The sequence below is a fragment of the Ichthyophthirius multifiliis genome, assembly GCF_000220395.1.
Source record: "Ichthyophthirius multifiliis unplaced genomic scaffold scaff_1120509251382, whole genome shotgun sequence".
Classification (NCBI taxonomy): Eukaryota; Ciliophora; class Oligohymenophorea; order Hymenostomatida; genus Ichthyophthirius; species Ichthyophthirius multifiliis.
The window spans coordinates 1-13682 of record NW_004085928.1 but is presented as its reverse complement, the minus strand read 5'-3'; the positions used below and the strand labels follow the sequence as shown (position 1 = coordinate 13682).

Below are 13682 nucleotides of genomic sequence, written 5' to 3'. Positions count from 1 at the left end.
TAAAATAGAAATTATTTGTAATTGAACTGTACTGTAGACGCTATTAATAATTTTATTATCGTAGTTTTAGCGCAAGTATATAACTATATTTATTGCTAAATATATGTATTCCATTTTTAAAATCGAAAGTATTTAAGGAGTTATTAAATTACATAATGTTTGTTATAGTTTTATTTAAAACGAAGGTTTATTTATGTGCTTGATTTTTTATAAATATTCTAATAAGTAGTAGAAATCTTCATACTTATTTTTTTTTTTTATTAATGTAAATATTTTTAGTATTTTATTTTTTTTACAGTTGAAAACTACTAGAGACTAAATAAACGTTATAAAAATGTTAATATTCCAGCGTTTATTTTAGATTTTTGTAAATTTATAGCTAAATTTATTATATTTTAAAAATTTTAAAATGGGAAATAAAGTTCCTGTGATTCAAGATCTTTCATTTATTTTCTTTATTTATCAAATGTATTTATAAATTTTTAAATTTCCTTTTTATATTTTATATTTTTTATTTTTCCTTTTTTTAAATTACTTCTTTTATTTATGTATTTTAAAATTTTTTCTTTGTATTATTTTGTAATGCCTTTAATTCATCTACTAATACTTCACACACTTTAGGGGTTAGAGCTTACATATTTTTTACTTTTATTTAAAATTATATATAATTTATTTTTATTTTAATATTATAATTAGTATTAATTAATATATTTTAATTATGTTTTAAAAATTATCATTATATAAAGATTAAATATAGAATTTATAGAATTATTTTTATTAAAATTAAATAATTGACCTTAATTATTGAAAACAATTTGAACCATAAATATATATTAACCATATAAAAAAATAAAGATAAAAAGTAAATTTTATTTTAGAAAAATAAATTTTATTTTAAAAAAATAAAATTTATTTCATAAAAATAAAATTTATTTTAATAAAAAAAATTATTTTATATAAATAAAAATTTAATTTTTTAAATAAAATTTATTTTTTAAACTTTTATATAAAAATAAAAATAATTTTATACTTATATCACATAAAATTCATAGAAACTTAAATATAAAATAGTATAAAATTTTTATTATAAAATAAATTAATTTTTAATAATTATTTTATTATAATAAATTAATATATTATATTAGAAATAATATCAAAATTCAGTCATTATTCATTTTATTAATTTTAACAAATAAAAAATTTAGGTAAAATTGGAATGAACGTGTTATTATTGACTTTGGACTTATTATTTTGATAAAAGTTATCTTTTTTAAATATCTTTTTGACAATATCTTTAATATTAATATTTTTTAAAAGTTTCAAATTCTTTTTTATAACTTTCGTTTTATTTAGGATTTCTTATGAATTAACATTTTTTTTATAAGGAGATCTACTTCTTTATTTATTAGAATTTTTTATCTGTTCCTATTCTATATTTTTCCTCATATTTTAATTAATATTCGAAAAATTATGATGATTCACCTTTTAAATTGAATTTTAGATAAATGATAATTTCTGTAATGGTACGGAAGGATTATTTTAATATAATTGAGGGATTAAGAATAAATTTTGTTACATTTGTTATTATTAATTTATTTAAAAATTAGAAATATACTTTTAATTATTTATGGGAATAAGTAAAGGCAAATTAATAATATATATTTTTATAAGATATATATAGTTTTTTTATTTTTATTTTTATTTTATTTTATTTTTTTAATAATTTTTTTTTTTTATTTTTCGTATATAGTAAAAAATTATAATAGAAATTTGATTATATTTTTATATTAGCTTATTTTTTAGAGAGATTTTTTTATATTTTAATTAATATATATATGAATTTTTTAATCAATATAGAATTTTATTGTTTATTCTTTTATTTAGAATAAATTAGTATATATATTTTTTAAAAAAAAAAAAATAATAGAAAAATAAAAAATAAATATTAATTAAATTTCTATATAGGTATATTGATAATAAAATAATTTTTTAATATAAAAATATTTATTTTTCTTTTTGAAATCAATTAAATAATTTTTAATACTTAAAAAAAAAAATATCATAAAATAATTAAATGATATGAACTTATTTGAATTATTATTTTATTTCATTTAATTAAAAAAAAAAATTAAATAATAATATCATAAATTTTTAGTTATCTTAAAAGAAAAAAAATATTATATATTTAAAATAAAAAAAAATTATAAATATATATAAGATTTTAAAATAATAAATAAAAGCTTTTAAAATAATAATAACACATTAAAAAAAAATATATATATATACAAAAATTTGAATAAAAATAAAAGCATCTTAAAAATGAATAGTAATAATGATGATGAATGTACTGATATTTATTATGATGATTAAATTGAAGAAGAAGATGATTACTCTATTTCAGATTAATTTGTATAAAATGCTCTTTCTTAATAAAATTCGTAAAATGTAAAAAAATACAATATAATTTTTATTACAAATATATAATAAATTTATATATAATAAAAGCATTCATTAGTTTGGAAAACAACAAATGACATATACGATATAATAGAGAATAAAGTAAAACAAGAACTGGAAATTTTAAATCTAAGTTTTGATGAAGTTTTACTCATATATAATTATTATTAATGGAAAAAAGATGCTTTGTAATCTTAATATTTCGAAAATGAAGATAAAGCACGTTTCTAATCTGGACTTTAGCATTCAAATTTAACCAAATACAATTAGCCATTTAAAAATACCTTCGTATGTCCTGTATGTTTAGATAAAACAGATTAATCTGATTTTCTTATATGTAATTAGAGTATATGTAAAAATTGTTGGTATTTATATATAAAAGAAAAGGTATTAAATTTTAAATTAAATAAAAATATTTATGATTTAAAAATTAATAGACATAAAGTGAATAAGGCTAGGTTTTTTTTAAATGTCCTTTTGAAAATTGTTCGCTTAAAGTGCCACATTCGTTTATATTAAAATATTTAAAGAATGAAAATGAAATAAAGCAATATAAAAAAAATATTGGAAAAATTTATTGCATGCAAAGTACAACTATGAAATGCTGTCCATATCCTGATTGTTAATATGCAGTTGAAAATGCTTATTTTACTTAATAATATGTCAAATGTATTTGCGGTAATGTCTTTTGCTTTAAATGTGGAAAAGATAATCATGCGTAAAAATATTAATTATAAATATATTAATTTTTTTCTTTTGTTTTCTTTAGATTTCTTTTATTTTCTTTTTTTTAAAAAAAAATTAAAATATTAATAAATACAAATATATATTTTTTAAAAAAGGCCAAATACATGTTATATGGCTTAAGAATGGGAAAAAAAACATTCTTCAGAAAGCGAAAACCTTAAATGGATTTAATTATACACTAAATTATGCCCAAAATGTCGAAAACCTATAGAAAAAATTAAGGGTGTAATCATATGACCTGTAGACCTCCAAATGGGTGTGGACATGAGTTTTGTTGGATTTGTCTTGCAGATTGGAAAACACATGGTGAAGCTACAGGTGGATATTTTAAATGTAATAAATATGTAGAAGATTAAAAAAGAAAGAAATGGTTGATAAAGAAAAATCTGCATTGGAAAAATACATATTTTATTTTGAAAGATATAGCAATAATTAAAAAGCACATTTAAATGCAATTAAATATTAATAAAATATAGAAAATATTATTAATAATTTACATAATAAATTATATTATGATTAATAATATTTAAAATTTTTATATGAAGCAAATAATTTCATTATTGAAGCTAGATAGTGTTTAAAATGGACTTATTGTTATGGCTTTTACATTGATGATTTATTACATAAAAATTTATTTGAAGATTAATAAAGCTATTTGGAAAAAACAGTTGAATCCTTACATTCGAAAATTGAAAAAACAGATTTTGAGGAAAGATTTATTAGAGATTAAAATTTAGCAGAATTCGATAAATATAAAATTGATATTGTTAATTTAACATAGGCAGGAATAAAAGTAATAAATATAAATATATAAAAATAAATATATATATATATATCTCTATATATATATTTAAATATATATATATATATATATATATATTTATATATATTATAATATTTAAAATATATATATAAATACATATACACATTTTTTTTATTAAAAATTATAATTAAAAATATATTTTTTATTATTATTATTAGTTTAAAAAGAATATATTAGAAGCTTTAGAAAGTAACAATTTATGAATTGTTTTTTTGTATTAGTATTTTTTTTTTATTATATTTTTTGTTATGCAATGTTTAAATATATATATTTTTATTTTTTTTGTCTTAAATTAGTTTAATAAAAAAAAATAATAAATATAATAAATAATATATAATTAAATTTTATTTTTTTTATATTAATTAAATATAATATATATATATTTTTTTTTTTATATTTAAATATTGTTAATAATATATAAAAACTTATAAAGAATTTTTTTTCAATACCATATATATTTGAAATTTTTATTCAAAAACAAATATTTTGTTATTTGAAAAAATAAAAATAATGAATAATTAATATAAAATTTATAATTAACATTATTAATTAAATAAAATACTTGATTTTTTTTATAAAAAAGAATAAAAAGATATTTAAATTAATTAATAAATAAATATATATATATAAATTTATATATATATATATCTTTATTTATATATAAATATTTTTTATTTTTTATATATATTTATTATCTTTTTATAATATTAGTTTCTAAATTTCGAGCCTAATAATAATAATTTATTCTTACAATAATTTTAATTTATTCATATATTCAATTAAATATATTTGTACAAATTTTTAATATAATTAAAAACATTATTATATTTTTTTTTTTATTATTGCTTTTTATATTTTTTTTCATTTTATTTATATAATTTTATACATTTATCTTTATTTTAAAAAAGATTTTTTTTTTTATATAAATATGTTATATAATGTATATTATTTTAATAACTAACCTATTATTTTATTTTTATATTTTTTTTTATTTTTATTTGTTAAATATCAATAATCAATTTATTTTTAAATATATACTTTTTTTTTATTATTATAAAATTAAATTAAATATGTAAATATTCAATTTTAATTTTTTTGTTTAGTAAATATTTAAAATTAATTATTTTTTAAGAAAATATATTTAAAATTAATTTTTTAGATAAATTATAATTTTTATTTTTTAAAAATATCATAAATAGTAAATATTTTATTTGTTATAATAATACAATAAATAATAAAAAATAAAATATTAGATAGTTTTTAAAGATTTTATTAAACCAAAAGATGTTAGTTTAAATTTAATTAAATAATGGTCAAAGAAAAAAATTATTTTATGTATATAATATATTCATTTAGAATATACATATCTAATAAACAATATATTATATATATATATATATATATATATATATATATTTATATATATATATTTAAACATTTATTACGAATGTGAAGAAAATTTTTTGTATTTTTTCTTATTTTATTAAATTTATTTGATAAACATATTTATTTTAAATAAGAATTAGTGTAAAAAATTGACCTTAAAATATCAAATTAGTGGAAAAGTAAATGCAAATAATCTTAGATAAAATAAGATTATGAATACGTTTCTTAAAGTTTTGTTGGTATTAATTCCTTACTAATAAAATATTTTTCATCAGATTGTGAGAAATGCTATAGTTTTATAAAAGTTTTTATTCTTTGTAAAATTTGTATTATCGATTTATAAGGATAAACAGAATATTATAATATACTTTTTTAGATGGAAAATAATTACTCTTTAAGAAAGCGTTTAGTAGTGATTTAAAAACACCAAAAATAAAATAAACGGGATTTTAAATTATTAATAATGAATTATATGTTTAATTTAATAATTTTGGATATACTGAGCTTGTTTGTGGACCATTTACTTGTTGTAAGAATTGTATGATTTTAAGAAAATTTACTAATTTGTAGGTTATATTATAATTTAATTCAATTTTTATTTATTTTTTATTTAGACTCGGCATATTAAAGTTAGAATTAGTTTTAAGTTATATATGATAGATAATTGTGGTCTTTTTTTCGGAGTTGTAGATATTAAGCTTTATATTTATTTAAAAAAATTGTAAGTTTTTTAAAAAAAGTTACGAGGTGGGTGCATGTACTAGATGTTTTCTAGAAGAAAAAAAAGATAATTCAAAGAAAAAATAAATTATTAGATTATTTGAATAATATTCAAAATAAAAAATAAAAATATTTCATTTAATATTTTATTTAAAATTTTGCTTTTTTTATTTAAACTAAAAAAAACATTAAAAAAAATTAACAATTATAAAAAAGTTAAAATATAAAAAACTAAAATTATAATTATATATATATATTAAATTAAAATTAAAAAATGGCCTCAAATATATAAAATCCTATAAAAGAAGATAAAGATAAAGATAAAAAAAAACAAGAAGAAGAAGAAAAGAAGGCTGATGAAGATTTCGTCAAACAATTAGAATTAGTTTCCTATAAAGTAAGACGAACTCCTGAATTATATAGAAAAGAAGTAACCTAATATTATTCTGAATTCAAGTAAACATTTGAAAAAGTAAAGGAAAATCCTTTATAAAAAAATAAAAAGTTTGCCGAATTAGCTGTTTTCTTAGCTAGAATAGCCTAATTTTATAAATTCGAAATTCTCGAGTAATACGTGACTGAGTTTTTGGATAATTATGCAAATTAAATGAATCCTTTTTTACGTAAAAAAATGGTAGCTTCTTTAATGATTTTACGTTCTAAAAATCTTTTGAAACCTGTAGAAAGTAATTCTTTTCTTTTAAAACTTTTAAATTGTTAAGATAAAGTACAAAAAATATCTATATATATATATTTATATATTAATTTTAATATTTAGGAATTAAGAAAAATGATAACTAGTCATATAGTAAATGACATTAAAAGAATGAACAAAAATACAAAAAATATTAAAATAAATAAATAGATATAAAATATAATATTTGAAATATTAAAAAAGAATACTGATGGAATCGCAAAAAGAAGTCTTTAAATAATGATAACTTTATACAAGAAAAACATTTGGATAGATTAGAAAACAATAAATATTATCGCTTCTGGATGCTTAAATGATAGTTATAAAATAAAATTGATTTCTTGTTTTTTTTTGGTGGCTACAACTGAATTAGAAGAATATGAATCTGACAGTAGTGATGATGATGATGATAATGATAAAGACAAAAGAGAAAAAAAGGGAGTAACTAAAAAAACTAAAGCTAAAATTGCCAGAATGGAACGTGAGAAAAAAAATCTGCAAAAAAATTAAGAAAAAGAATGAAATAAACCATCAAAAATAATTTCTACCCTATAGATCAAATTTACAACCCTTAAGATTTTTGTGAAAAAATTTTCGTTTTATTGAAAAAATCGCATGAAAAGTTTCCTGTAAAAATGGCTATGATGCATTTAATTTCAAGAATGATTGGAAGACATTAACTAATCATACTTTCTTTTTATTCTTTTGTTTAAAAATATTTATAACCTCATCAGAAAGAAATTACAAAAATTCTAGCTTATTTAGCTGAATCTGTTCATAAATTAGGTATATATTTACATTTTTTTTTATTTTTTTTATTAAATAATTTAGTTCCTCCTGAAGAACTTTAAAGTGTAGTAAAGCATATAATAGAGAATTTTGTGAATGATAGATGTTCTGAATAGGCGATGACATGGGGTTTAAATACTATAAGAGAAATGTGTTTAAAGAATTATCATATAATAGATGATTTTAGTTTGAATTATTTAGCTGGATATTACAATTATAAAAATAAATATGTGAGTAAATCTGCTAAATCAATTATTAATTTATTTAGATAAATAAATCCGAAATTACTTGATAAGAAATTTAGAGGAAGAATGAAATAAGATAGTAGATTAAATGATGATAATGACGAATTGCTTGGATATGGATAAGAATATGTACATGATAAAATAGAAGGGGCTGATTTAATTGATGATGGAGGTGATGTGCCTATTTATATGGATAGAGTTATGACCGATGAAGATTTTAGGAAAATTAAATTTTTACAAATGAAATAAGCTTAAGAAGAAGATTTTAAATAATAAGAAATTATTGAAAAAATGAAACTTAATGGATACTATAACGATGAAGATTCTTGGGAAGAAGATGAAAACGATGAAGAACAAGAGGATTACAAATAAAATAAAAAAGATAAAAAATAATAAAAAAAGAATAATGATTATAATTCAGAAGACTATAATGAAGTTTCTGAAATTTCAGATGATTATCAAGAAGATGAAGAAGGAGACGAAATCGAAGATGAAGAAGATGAACTTGAAGAAGGAGATGAGGATGAAGATGAGTTTGAGGATGAACTTGAAGAAGGAAATGCAGATGAAGCAGAAGTAGAAGAATATAAAAAGTAAGTATAATAAATATAAATTGAAGGAAAAATATAAAAAAATGAATAAAATAAATAAAAAAGTGAAGATGTAAGTAAGAAATAAAAATCTAAAACATTGAAATTGAATAATAAGAAAAGAAAAGAGGACCTTGCTAAATTTGAAGGATATAGTTCTTTTGATTCAGAAGAATATGAAGAAGAATTCGAAAATAATAGAAATATTCATGGATTTATAAATTAAGATTATATTAATATATTTAAAAAGAAAAAATCAGAGGCTAAAAAAGAAAGATAGGAAGAAAAAAGAAAAGAAGTTAAGGAAAAATGGTATAATGGACCTAAAGAAAAAGGCGGTGGTCTTTCTAATAAAGACAAATAAAAAAAAAAATTACTTTAAATGTTAAGACCTAAAAGAAATTAAGAAAATTTATAAATTAAAAAAACCAAAAATAAAATTAAATAATTAAAAAATCAACTTGGACATTTCTAATCAGGAAAACATAAAAAAACTAAATAGAAAAAAGTTAAAAGAGCTTGATTTTATAGGTTCATTTTGTTAAAAAAGTGATATAAAATGTATTAATTTTAATTGTTTTTTATTTGCATTTGAAAAATTAAAAAAACATTTTTTTTAAAAATATTAAATATAATTTTTTATAATAATAAATCCAATTTTTTATTAAATATAGATATATAAATTATATAAAATTAATTTCATTTTATTTAATTTTTCTCTAAAAATCTTTATCAAATATTATTTTATTATATCATTTATATTAATTATTTATAAAGGTTTAGCTATTTATTATATTTTTAAATAAATAAATATTTAAAAATTAAAAAAAATTACTTTATCAAAATAATTCTTTGATAATCCTATCATTTATTTATTTCTATTTTGCAAATCATTTATAAGCCTTTCTTTTTATTTCTATAAAGAATATAATAAATAGTAATAAAGAAAATAATATAGTATTACTTATTTTAATAAAAATTCTGCTTTTGTATCATAAATAGTTTTTTTTAATTATTAAATTATATTTTTTTCTTAATCAATTTATTCAAATATCAGATTATTTTAATTTTTTATTTAATTAATATGCTCACATTCATTTATTAATATTTACTTATTTTCATTAATTATAATATTTCTAAATCTTTATTCTTCGTTCATATTTTAAAATTTATGAAAACCTATATTTTATTCTCTGCCGTAAATTGTTATATTGTTTTTTTATTTCTCAACAAAATTTTTATCATTTGTAATTAATAATTTTATTTCTTGATTTCGGTTTTATAATTCATATTTTAGTTTTTATAATTCACACGTTTTCTTAATTAATTAATTAAAAAAATATATAGATATTGACAAAATAATTATTACATACATCTTTTATTTTTTTATATTCAAAAACTTTTTCTTATATTTATTAAGTTGAGTATTTAAAAAGTTTTTATGATGTTATATTATGAATATACGAAATTTGATTTGTATTTATTTTTAAAGGTGACAATAATTCTTAAAAATCAGATATTTATGTAAAATTTTGTTTAGTTGGTGTTTTAAAAATTTTTTAAGGAGTTTAGCATCTTTCTAATTAATAATGATAACTTTTTTAGTCTTATTATAATTTTATAAATCTTACTAATTGCTTGATTTATTCTTTTTAATAATATTTTTATAAATTAATATTAAAATTTACTCTTTTAATCCTTAGTTAGGTTGTATCTTATGATGGCTTTATAATTAATCAATTATCATTTAAAAGATGCTTTTATTATCTATAAAAATTCAAATATATTTTATTTTTAATATTTATATTTACATTTTAAATGTATTAATAATTTTTTTTTATTTTTAATAAATTAAAAATTATTTGAAATCATTTTCATATAAATATTTGTATGTTCCATTTTTTAATTTAATGAATTATTAATAGATAAATTAATTTAATGGCGTTCTGTTATAAAATATTTTAAACCATCTGAAGTATTTCTTTATTTTTATATAAATCTTTGTTAATTTGGTTAATCACGAATTAGCATTTTAATACAATTTATTTGAAATTATAAGTTTTTTTTTTTTATTAAAAATAAATTAATTTTTTTAAATTAAATATTTATTTTTTTATACTTTAATTAATTTTTCATTTTTAAATTTCAAATAAAATCTATGAATATTAATTACACTAAAATTTTTATATCATTATATTTTTTAAAAAGTAAATAAGTAAAATAGATTAATATAAAAATTTTATTAATCTTTTTTAAATATTTAAAAATAATATCATTATATATTTTATTCATTAAATTAACATATGTCATGAAAATAATAACTTTAAAATGCTTAACTTGAAAAAAGTTTTAAATTTAGATCGACTATAAAACAAATTATATTTTAAAAATTATTAATAAAATTAAAAACATAAAATTGTTAAATAATATTAAATAAATATAAAATATAAATTAATACAATTTTTTCATAATAAAGAATATTATGATTTTAATTTATGCCAGTTTTTTTTAAAATCATTTTCTATTTCTTCCAAAGTAATATTATTAAAGTAAAATAATTATTTGTTTCTGATAGAAACATTTTAATAAATTTCGATTTTGGCCTATATATTCAACTAATTTTAATTATTATATGCTATTTTTTTTTAAACTATATTATTTTAGACTTAAATACTTGTATTATGTTTATATTAAGACGATTCTAATGTAATTAAATTATTCTGCTATTATTGCTTTAATTTTATATCATTTTAATTATTCTATTATTATTGTTTCAATTTTATATCATTTAAAGTTTGATATTGATAATCCAATTATCTAATAATCTTATTTATTTGATTTTCAGAAGGAATTTGTATAATTGAATGTATGCTTTATTCTTATTTTTCTTTTTAAACAATTTCTTATTATTAAATTTATTCTTTTAAGTCTTTGTGATGTGTTTGAAACAAACTAATTTCATCTTTAGAAATATAGATATTTATTTTAAAATTTTTATTATTCTAAATTTATTACTATTCATTTACCTTTTGACTATTTTATTCATTTATAATGTAACTTTTTTAAGGTTTTTTTTATTATTTTGTAGTTTTACTCGTTTAACAACCCATTATTATATATTTTATTTTAAATTTGGAATTATAAATTGAAAAAAATTAGAATTTTTTTTATGATAATTTTATTTTGAAAAAAAATATTAGCTAAAATAATATTTATATGCTAGACATTTCATTAAAATTAGAAAAAAATAATTTATTTATTATAAATTATCTAAATCTTTTGTATATTCAAATTCTTTATTAACTATTTTTTATAAATTAATGAAGTTATAAAAGTTATTATTAATAGAAATCCACATAATAAATATTATTATAATATTAATAAAACATTAAAAAAAATATACATTGTTTAAAATAAACTCATTTTAAAATAAATAATCCAATTATTTAAAAAAAAACTAAAATTTTTATAGAGTATATTCTTTGATAAGAAAATCTTAAATTATATATTAAAAAATAAATATAAAAAACTTAATTAAAGGAAACTTTATAGAGAAAAGAATAAAATCAAATTAAAAAAAAAGCTAAAAATAAATCAAATCAATTAAAATAAAATATAACAAACATATAAAAAGTAGAATAAAAAAAAAAAAAAAAAATATTTTTAAATAAAATTTTTTGTTTTTTGTAAATTTTTAAAACAAGTTAATATAAAAAATAATAAAATAGATAAAAAAGTTATTAATAAAAATATATGATATGATGAAAAAAATAAAATATTTTTGTTGATATATCAATATAACCAAAAATTAATAATTATTATAAAAATTTTTAAATTGAAATAAAATGAAACATTAACTAAACAAAAAGAATTTTTCCTCATGAATAAAATAATCAATTAAAATATAAGTTTAATTGATCCAAAAAGATAATTATGATTATATAAATGAAAAATTTTTAAAAATTTTAATCAAACAAAAAGCTTTAAGTTTTAATAGTAGATTAATTTTAAAAATAAATACAGCAAAAATTAAACTTAAATATAATAGATTAGTTATTCAAAAAAAATTAAAAATGGATATAATTATTTAAACATATTTGTATTATAATTAAATTTAATTTTAAAAAGAGAATAAAATTAAATAAATTGTTAGTTACTAAATTAATAATAAATATGTGGATTTATTTAAGAATCAATAAAATTATTCTAAATATTTCTTAAGAAAAAAATAAACATTAGTCAAAATCTTAAATAAAGTTTTATACAAAATAATGTAAATTATGATAATTTATAAAAATAAAAATAGAAAATAAAATTTAAATTAAAATAAATTCAAAATATATAAATATAATATGAGCCAATAATTTGTATATATAAAATTTTAAGGTATTTAATTAATAAAGACAAAAAAATATTTTGATTTAATATATATTTATCAAAAAAAATATAATAAAATTTAAAGTTGAAAATGGTTTTATAAAAATAAAAAAATTCTTAATATATAATATATAAAACAAAATAATAATAAAATTTTTTCTTTTGAAATATAATAATTTTAAAATAAATTACTTTCAAAAACATTATTTATATTAAAATATAATAGTAATAAATAAATAAAATATAAGCTTAAAAATAAAAATAAATAAATTATAATAATATAAAGAAAAAATTATATATTTTATAAACAATTAATTTAAAAATGATTCATTGTTTAAAAAATATAAAGAAAATAAATATCCATAATTAAATTGTCTATAATTTAGGAGGAAGTAAGAGATAACCTACTCCTAAAGATTTGGACTCCTATGATGTTGTGTGGGTCGGTTCAAATCTTGGTGGTATTTGCAGGTTTACTTATATTTCTTTAATAATATTATATCAAAATAAAGTTCGCATACTGATAAAGCTGCACACGGCAAATTTAAAATGTTTGTTTGCTTTGATTCACCTGTAAATCAAATTTATCCAGTCCGCATGGTTTATGAATAATAACATGTCAAAAAAAGTGACTATGTATAGTTTTCTAAACTCGCAATTAACTAGTAATTATTAACCTATAATTATATATATATATATATATATAATTTAAGATTTACTCCTTCAGAATTAAGTTCAGTTAAATAAATATAACCTGATGAGAATGCAATTATATTACAAAATGGCAGAAGATCAGCTATAATCATTTAGTTTTAGCTACAGGAATGAGACATGATACTTAGTAAATAAAAGGA

General features: G+C 15.6%; 3 protein-coding genes across 3 annotated transcripts, besides 27 other annotated features; all 3 read left to right on the top strand. All coding sequences in view use genetic code 6, as the record gives it.

The window, feature by feature from the left end:
- Positions 1-635: 635 nt before the first annotated feature.
- Positions 636-691: a microsatellite.
- Positions 640-704: a microsatellite.
- A 151-nt stretch (positions 705-855) lies between these two features.
- Positions 856-999: a microsatellite.
- Positions 1000-1090: 91 nt separating this feature from the next.
- Positions 1091-1141: a microsatellite.
- Positions 1142-1262: 121 nt separating this feature from the next.
- Positions 1263-1296: a microsatellite.
- Positions 1297-1681: 385 nt separating this feature from the next.
- Positions 1682-1740: a microsatellite.
- Positions 1685-1716: a microsatellite.
- Positions 1741-2206: 466 nt separating the features above from the next.
- Positions 2207-2254: a microsatellite.
- A 65-nt stretch (positions 2255-2319) lies between these two features.
- On the top strand, positions 2320-3441 carry IMG5_192430 (ibr domain protein; the record flags this gene model as incomplete). Its single annotated transcript, XM_004025042.1, has 3 exons — positions 2320-2844; positions 2895-3175; positions 3300-3441. The coding sequence occupies 3 exons, from the start codon at positions 2320-2322 to the stop codon at positions 3439-3441; spliced, it is 948 nt and encodes a 315-aa protein (XP_004025091.1).
- A 563-nt stretch (positions 3442-4004) lies between these two features.
- Positions 4005-4128: a microsatellite.
- Positions 4129-4234: 106 nt separating this feature from the next.
- Positions 4235-4272: a microsatellite.
- A 188-nt stretch (positions 4273-4460) lies between these two features.
- Positions 4461-4516: a microsatellite.
- A 123-nt stretch (positions 4517-4639) lies between these two features.
- Positions 4640-4670: a microsatellite.
- Positions 4644-4693: a microsatellite.
- Positions 4644-4695: a microsatellite.
- Positions 4644-4715: a microsatellite.
- Positions 4659-4736: a microsatellite.
- Positions 4677-4736: a microsatellite.
- Positions 4737-5099: 363 nt separating this feature from the next.
- Positions 5100-5184: a microsatellite.
- A 220-nt stretch (positions 5185-5404) lies between these two features.
- Positions 5405-5457: a microsatellite.
- An 860-nt stretch (positions 5458-6317) lies between these two features.
- Positions 6318-6364: a microsatellite.
- Positions 6321-6376: a microsatellite.
- A 31-nt stretch (positions 6377-6407) lies between these two features.
- IMG5_192420 (sda1 domain protein 1) lies at positions 6408-7349 on the top strand (the record flags this gene model as incomplete). The annotated part of the gene is made up of 2 exons (XM_004025041.1): positions 6408-6812; positions 7032-7349. 2 exons carry the CDS (start codon positions 6408-6410, stop codon positions 7347-7349), a joined length of 723 nt encoding a protein of 240 aa, XP_004025090.1.
- A 113-nt stretch (positions 7350-7462) lies between these two features.
- Positions 7463-8716, top strand: IMG5_192410 (sda1 domain protein 1; the record flags this gene model as incomplete). The annotated part of the gene is made up of 2 exons (XM_004025040.1): positions 7463-7613; positions 7659-8716. Coding segments are annotated over 2 exons (1209 nt in total), but the record flags the coding sequence as incomplete, so codon positions are not given.
- Positions 8445-8522: a microsatellite.
- Positions 8482-8521: a microsatellite.
- Positions 8717-9063: 347 nt separating the features above from the next.
- Positions 9064-9123: a microsatellite.
- A 64-nt stretch (positions 9124-9187) lies between these two features.
- Positions 9188-9225: a microsatellite.
- A 1305-nt stretch (positions 9226-10530) lies between these two features.
- Positions 10531-10584: a microsatellite.
- Positions 10585-11164: 580 nt separating this feature from the next.
- Positions 11165-11241: a microsatellite.
- Between the last annotated feature and the right edge of the window lie 2441 nt (positions 11242-13682).